At 48.2% G+C, this 7,676-nt stretch overlaps 2 protein-coding genes across 2 annotated transcripts; one reads left to right on the forward strand and one right to left on the reverse strand.

The window, feature by feature from the left end:
- Positions 761 to 1,576, forward strand: LOC110435072 (arabinogalactan protein 1-like). Its single transcript, XM_021460412.1, has one exon. The coding sequence runs from the start codon at positions 956 to 958 to the stop codon at positions 1,337 to 1,339; it is 384 nt and encodes a 127-aa protein (XP_021316087.1). The 5' UTR covers positions 761 to 955; the 3' UTR covers positions 1,340 to 1,576.
- Positions 1,995 to 3,249, reverse strand: LOC8155302. The gene is made up of 4 exons (XM_021460403.1): positions 2,937 to 3,249; positions 2,759 to 2,841; positions 2,409 to 2,611; positions 1,995 to 2,209 (listed from the first exon to the last, which is right to left on the reverse strand). Exons 1-4 carry the CDS (start codon positions 3,152 to 3,154, stop codon positions 2,126 to 2,128), a joined length of 588 nt encoding a protein of 195 aa, XP_021316078.1. The 5' UTR covers positions 3,155 to 3,249; the 3' UTR covers positions 1,995 to 2,125.

Genomic DNA, 7,676 nt, shown 5'->3' on the forward strand with positions numbered 1-7,676 from the left:
TGTTAAAATTTCATAGCCATTGGCCTTATGGTTTACAAATGACAACTATTTTGGTGGTGAGTATTACATGAAAAAGTGTCTTCCAGCAAATGCGCGCCACTTTTCAACGACATATACGTACGTGGGCCGGTGAGGTTCGACCCCTAGATAACCGCGGATCGTCGTGGCACGGATTAGGTTCGACTTGTGATCCTCATTTGCAGCTGACGGAGCAGGGGGTCGACATTATTAGGTGCACTCCGCTCCGCCCCATTTGCAGTTTGCCATGAGCTCGAGAACTTGTTAACTCATGACACGAGTGCTTTTGAACACAGCACCCATCACCCATCCTCCGTATCCGTGATGTTCAGATGTAACGAAGGAAGATCCACCGGTAGTGTGGCGGCGTCGTGGCAGGCCATCATTTGGTTTGCCCTGCCAGTCTAGCAGGTGGTGAAAGCCGGCCAACGACAACGGCTTTATGCAGCACGACGACGCTAAAGAGACAAGTAGATACGCAACGGCTAGCTGGCCTCAGCCACCGCCCATCTCCGCTGTCCGTCCTGGATCCGGCCGCCCCAGCTCACTCGCAACTAGCCGTTGCGCGCCATCCACTGCGGTCCCATTCCCATGTCCGAGCATCCCTCGCTGGTCCCGTCGTGTGCCACCGTTGCACTGGACACAAGGAATCAGGCCCAACGGCTAATAAGAACGAACCCAAAAGTATTCATATTCAAAAAACGACCCCAGCGGCGGGCAGCACCGCCTCGCCTATAAATACGTCGTCCCCTGCGGCCTTCTCCTCCCATCCATCAGCATCACCAATTTTCCATACGATCCTCAAGATTCCAGCAGCAGCGGCGGCGGCGCCCCATCCTCCGTCCTTTCCGCCGTCTCAGCTGCCATTCCCACAGAGCGCCGCCAGCCGCTTGGTGATCCAGGAAAGAAGTCGCTCACTCACTCACTTGTGACACAGATGGCCCGCCTCGCCGCCCTACTCGTTGCCTTGCTCGTCGCCCTCTTCGCCGTCGCGGCCACGGCGCAGGCCCCGGCCGCCTCGCCCAAGCGCGCGCCGGCGCCGGCGCCACCCAAGATGGCCCCTCTCCCGCCGCCGCCGACCAGGGCTCCCACCGCCTCCCCGCCCTCGCCTCCCACGATGGCGCCGGTGTCCGCGCCCTTTGCCGACGCGCCAGCCTCGAGCCCCATCGCTGCGGGCGTTGGCGACGCGACGGCCCCGGCGGGAGCTTCCGCTCTGACTCCGGCGGCCGCGCCTGTCACGGAGAAGAGCGCCGCCGTATCTGCCTCCGCCGCCACCTTCTTCGTCATCGCCGGAGCTGTGGCATCCGCCGTTGTGTTCTAGACATCTGCCGGGCGGATCCGTGGAGGAGGTGCATCTGCACCTGCGCGGGCGGCTCGGCTGTTGTTGATAGATGGGCTCTGTTTTGCGACCCATTATTTATTTATTTGTTTGTTATTTCGAGGCTTCAGAGAACAGAGATGAGATGAGGATGTGTAATCCTATCAATTTTCAGACGGGAGCTGTGTCTGTTACGCTTTTTTTATTATATATATGCAGATTATATAATTTCATTACCAATTTCTTGTTACGCTTTTTTTGCACACTGAAACTACTAGCGATTACAACGGCAACAGATAATTTCATCGGTCAAACAAAACAATAGAGATTGTGTGGGTGTTCAGTCACCCAATCTCCTTTTTTGTTCTGGCTGGTTAGAGCAGAGGACTGAAAATCCTCTTTTGCTTAGCGCGTTGGACTCCAAATCCAAAGTGGTTCGAATCCACCTCAGAACGAGAGCGAGCCTGAAAGAAACCTAACGGAAGCTTCGCTTGACTGGAAAGACTGCTGCGCTCCCTGCGGGTAATAGCAAGAGAGTGAAGAATGAACAATCCTCAAAACTCAAAAGTCAGCAGTGAATGAGTCCGACTCGAGTTCGTGGGTCAAAGGCGAAAGGCAGATTCGGAAAGGATATCATGATGATTAAGGGAAGAGTGAATTGAAAGAGATAGAGATGGTTCTTTTCTTTTGTTCGGGAGACAACCATTGTACATTCCAGCCGAGAAGACCAGGAACGGTCCTGGTTCAGAATTGAGAAGCTGTTTGTTTTTTTCATGTTCTGCTGAGATGTCAGTCGTGTGCCCGTGCCTTGGCAGGAGCAGCATGCTTGCCGTGATCCATGATGGCCTTCATGTCCTCCTCGATTTCGTCGACCTGCTTTGACAAGCAATCAGGGATGCATCTGGTAGTAGCGCTTGCAGAAACAACTACTAGAACTAACGAGTGTTGTGAAGTTTGTGTTGGACTGAGCCTGTGTCCCTCCGAATGTACCAGCTATTCACCGATATTTTTATTTCATAATAAATAAGTAAACACTACTTTCAACTATGACTTAGCAAACAAAACAAAATACCTTATGGAGGATGTCCTGTGCAAGGTGTGCCTCCTCGGCGACTTCCTTGGATGCGTGCTCCACGAGGACGGCCACCGCCCTCAGCCTCCCTTTCTCGGGCAGCTGCTCGGCCACTTCTGACGACGCCTTCTCTGCTGCTGTGGCCGCCATCTCCACGACCTCCGCCACTGCCTCTGCCGTGTCTTTCACCATCTCCACCTCACCTGAGCAGTCAGCACAGCCAGCCTCCAGCCAGTTAAATTTCGCAATGGGCGATTAACGGTCGTGCGTGCCGGGCAGTCAGGACGCGAGAATACATCGTGCAGGCTGCAGCAGAGCAGAGTTTTCAGAACCAGAGCTCGTTTGCTTACCCTGAATCCGCAGGAGTGACGCCCATCTGAAATGCAGGAATGGTGTAGCGGCAGCAAGAATAGAGCCAACGGCCAATCTTGCCCTGATACATACAGATACAGCAAAGGAAAATGCAGGATAAGGAGCCCGTCGGGCAAGCCATCAGTAACTGTAGTACAAACAGACAGAAACAGTCACCAGGTGAAGAAAGGCGTCCGTTGCTTTTCCTGGGATTGCTGGCTCGGCATCGGCAGAGCCGGCGAGCGTCTCGCGTCTGCCGCGCCGCTGGAGCCCGAGAATCCCCGTCGGTTCAACTCCTGGAAACGCGATGGCGCCGCCGTCACGGGTCCGAGGCGGGTGGTGGAGCGCAGCTTCTGGCAGTAGAACGACGCGAACGACCTGACCAGAGACGACATGGCCGATTGCTGGAGTATCTACAGGTGACGAGATCGCTGGCTGGGTGGATGGATGCTCAACAGTCAACAGCCGATCGCTGAGTCCACAGATCAACGTGGAAGGAGCGTGTATATATATATATTGGGAGTAATTACTCCCGAGAGTACGGAAAATGCATCGAATCGGCACAGGAAACGGCGTGAGGATTGAAAGCGTGCCCATTTGTTAGCTTGCAAGGAATTGATGGACCTATGGTTGGGGTGAATGATCTGTGCACGTCAGTGCAAAGTCTGTCGATTTCCGGATCAGATATAGCGTTCCTAAGGCAAAAGGGAATGCGGTGTCATGTGGAGGAGTGCCTACTACCGAGCGCTAGCTAGTAACGTGCTAGTGAAACGTGAAGCGATATGGATCTGCATCTGCATGGCATACTAGCTACTCGCTAAGCATAAAGCATGGATGGATAGCAGTAGCAGACATGCTGGTGCCAAAACCTGAAGCTTGCAAGCAACAATGTCGGGTTCTACTTCATCCTATGGCGGCATGTTGCTTGTACGTTTTGTAGCATCGATAGACTTTCCGTTTTCCTTAGGAATTTATTATACATATTAGCTGGGCAAATCTTACTTCTGGTCACTGTGAAATTTTCCTACGCGCCATTGCTCCACTGTGACCTGTGTGCTTGCTTATTTTGTTGCTGAGCTCTTACTATTCCTTTTCCAGGCTTTGCCGTTAATTTTCGGCCCAAGTTTTACCCTTTATTGTTTTTTAATAAGGGGGGCAGCTACAAAGATATTGGGTCATGTTTATTTCATCTAGAGATTCTATAATCTGCTAAAAAAAATCTATACATTCTATAAAAGGTGGGTAGTTTTGCAGATTGTGGGTCATGAAAATCTTAGGTACAATGGTGGGAAGGGCTTCTTGCCCACTAGCTGTCCGCGTCTGGACTTGCAGTCCAAACACTGACGAGTAAATATGTGTCTGCGTGTCCTTAATTTAAATGATGATGCTAACGAGTAAATATATGTCTGCGTGCTCTTAACCTAAATGATGATGCATGAAGAACACAACATATTTATATAGGTTCAGCCCTAGAATGCCCTACGTCCAGTGTGGGAGAGAGACTTGTATTATCCTGCATCCAGGGTGCTCGTAGTAGGGGTTACAAGCAAGTTGCGAGAGAGAAAGTATGTCCCAAGTCTCGGCTTAGGATGTGGTGCGTGAAACTTAGATTGTGTTCATGGTGTGATCACTTGTGATCGTGTGTGTTGGTCTATCGGGATATCTTCCCTTCGAACGAGACCCTCTCTCCTCTTTTATAGTTGCAAAGGAAGGTAGGGGGACATGTGTTCATGTTATGGCATCGTGATGTTGATCCGAGGCGTGGATTAAGGTATGGTGTCGTACTGGGTAGCAAGGCGCCCATCTCTGATGTTGTAGTCGATCCTACAGAACCATGCCGTCGTTGTAGACAAGACGCTTGTTCCTGTGCTCGCTATACCGACCCCTGTTCTTTCATCTATGTTATCCTTCGAGGCTTCTTCCCTGTAATCCATGTCCAGGAATTCTGATGGATCCATGGCTGCAGTAACCGAGATCGAGATTGATAATGCCCATGCCACTTTACTCACCCGTACACATAGTGATAGGGGCAGGTGCTACAGTGATGGGTGTTGCGCAGGTGTGAGGACGTGCTCCGCGTCCCATGCGTCGTACAGCGGCACCTAGCATATACGAGAAGCCTAGAGCGCTTTACTGGGAAGAGGACACCCACTACTACAGAAAATATTTTTACAGGTGGCGCTAAAGGCATCTTCACAGGCGGCCGAGCACACCGCCTGTACCAGGGGTCAGTACAAAATGGACCACAGTACAGGCGGTGCTGTGTGAGCCGCCTGTGAAAATATGGTTTTCACAGGCGGCGCACCTAGCCAGCCGCCTGTGTAAATGAACTTTTACACAAGCGGCTGACAATGTGAGCCGCCTGTATAAATGTAATTGACACAGGCGGCTCACACTACACCGCCTGTGTAAATAATTTTTTATATATATATTTCAAATTTTAATTTTTCCCACCAAACACAGTGCTAAACACCATATATATGTATATATATATATATACACACACACTCACACACACATCATACATATACACCACATATATATATTATAGAATTGTAAACATGAAATCAAACATCAACCATAAAATTACATATATACACGTCAATTAATGCATGTTATCCGCACAACCATATAGTGTTTACATGTCATTTCGCTTCAGATTTAGACCTGCTATGTCTGTCAGCACTCTAAATTTATCACTTGCTAAATCGCCCTCATGATCAAAATATGCACCGTCATTTGGAATTATTTCTCTCATTATAAAACCACACAAGTCTGCTACTATATCTTCCAGCGTCTTTCGTTGCTTTTTTGGCTGCAAACAAAGTTTAAAAGCATGATTGACACATGTTCAATATATAATTTTGCAACTTTAATGAGAAAACTTCATACATATATATTATTTACCATATTTTTGTCCCTGACGTAACGTCCCCGCTGTCTTATAAACTCACAGACATAGTACCCACAATAGACCGATCCAGGTGGTTGCTTGTGGCACTATATAATGAGCAACGGATTATTCTAAATTTGCCATGCTTTATGTATTATTTATATGATGAAATGTGTTTGGACAACTTACCGGATAGTGGTGTTGTATCATCAATGGCACCCTAGGATCTGAGCGTGCGGAGTCGACTGGTCCCTTTTGTCTCTTATAAAACCGCCATGCCCTGTAGATATCGATTATAAATCACTAAAGTTATTTTGAAACTCTAGTTTATATAAATATATAAATATAAGTACGCATGTGGTTTCATATGTTGGCTCACCTTTCTAATTGAACCAAGAATGGTTGATACTTCTCGGGAGGAACATGTAAAGAATCTAGGACAAGCACCTTCCCTTCGAAGGGATAAATATAAAAAACAATCCAATGGTCACTGCATGAATAAATGAGTGAGCGACACATGTATATTGTTTGCACGATAATTATTTGAAGTACGTATATGAAGTCAAGCTTACCTAAAGTTGTAAGGTGCCAATATAAAATCCCTATACTTATACCTCAGCATTGATCTACCAAGATAGAGGGCATAATTATCCTCGTATTTTCTTTGCAACTCTTTAATAGCTTCTGCAACTTCTTCTGGTGTTTTGTATTTCTCTATCTTTGCTCTGTCGTCCATTGATAGTACAAATTTGTGCATATTTTGTTGTAACTTGATAGGGCTCAGATAACCGACCATCGATCCGGTAGATAATAATGACCTCTGCTCGTGATCTTGCAAACTACAGACAACATCTACATATTAGAGTTTCACACTACATATTAATAATAATTGTGTGTGCATGAGTGATACTTACAGACACCAGATTGTTATGAGTTGGACGTCAAGCCGCCTATAGTTCAATAACAAGTGCATGTCCTCAAAGGTAACAAATGCCTTGCTTTTTTCGTTACCAGTAGCAAACACGTCTGCTGGTATATCAACTCTGATTGCATGGAGGCCAGCATGCACTGCTCTCATGTACCAGTCATGAAATCTTTTTATCGGCCATTGAATCTTATCAAGCATCGTCCATTTGAGCATAGGCCTTCCAGGCACATAGTCACTGGGGACATTGACATAATCATCAATCGTTGGCTTTCTGATATCCGTTAGGGTCAATGGTTGACTTGATGGCTGTTTGACATATACATCGCCACTTGGGGCTTCCTTTGATGGGGGCATGGCTTCTATTGACTGGGCGGTGGCTTCCTTTTTCTGTGACGGTTCGAGCTCAATAAGCCGTGCTGTCTGCTGCTTTCCAAGTCCTTTCAGAAAGAGAGTTGTGCCTGCTGCTTTCCCCTTTTTTGGCTCAAAGGGAGAAATCAATTTTGGAATTGGAAATTTCTTCACCTTCTTTGACGCCGGTGCTGCTGGGGGAGTTTGGTCATCTTCCTTCTGCTTTGGAGGTGGTGGGGGAGTTTGCTCATCCTCCTTCTCCTTTGGAGGTGGTGGGGGAGTTTGCTTATTCTCCTTGGATGGCGGAGTCTGCTGCTCAGGCATGTTCTCCTTGGCTGGCACCTCGGGCTCATTCTGCAAGAATGCCATCTCATGTATTGGGGAGGATGGTGGTGGCTCATAAATGTACGGGGATGCTGGAGCATGCATTGGTGATGGTGGTTGTTGATATGTTTCGGCCTCTTGGGATGGTTGAGGCACTATGCTTGGAGAGGGTGGCGCTGGTGGATCAATCAACCTTACGTACCGTCTCGGCCATTGTATGAAGTTATTGATTGCTTGTCCAAGCTTCTCTATACCCTCAGAGGTCGGGATGTCTATGAAGTCGTCTTCATATCCGGCCTCGACCGTCAACACTTCCACCCTACAGTATGCATCTTGCATGTCAACAGTATGGAATGTACGTCCTGGGATAGCATTACCGGTGGCCACTTGCTTAGTATGTTGATTCTTAAGGCCATAGGATATG

This window comes from Sorghum bicolor, chromosome 1 (assembly GCF_000003195.3).
Source record: "Sorghum bicolor cultivar BTx623 chromosome 1, Sorghum_bicolor_NCBIv3, whole genome shotgun sequence".
Taxonomy (NCBI): Eukaryota; Viridiplantae; Streptophyta; class Magnoliopsida; order Poales; family Poaceae; genus Sorghum; species Sorghum bicolor.

Bases quoted from the DNA above. Each gene is read 5' to 3' on its own strand.
- LOC110435072 (XM_021460412.1), top strand. From the start codon at position 956: ATGGCCCGCCTCGCCGCCCTACTCGTTGCCTTGCTCGTCGCCCTCTTC.
- LOC8155302 (XM_021460403.1), bottom strand. From the start codon at position 3,154: ATGTCGTCTCTGGTCAGGTCGTTCGCGTCGTTCTACTGCCAGAAGCTG. The intron at 2,842-2,936 runs GTGACTGTTTCT...TGTATGTATCAG, and splicing joins CGGACGCCTTTCTTCACCTG to GGCAAGATTGGCCGTTGGCT. The intron at 2,210-2,408 runs GTATTTTGTTTT...TTGTCAAAGCAG, and splicing joins CACAGGACATCCTCCATAAG to GTCGACGAAATCGAGGAGGA.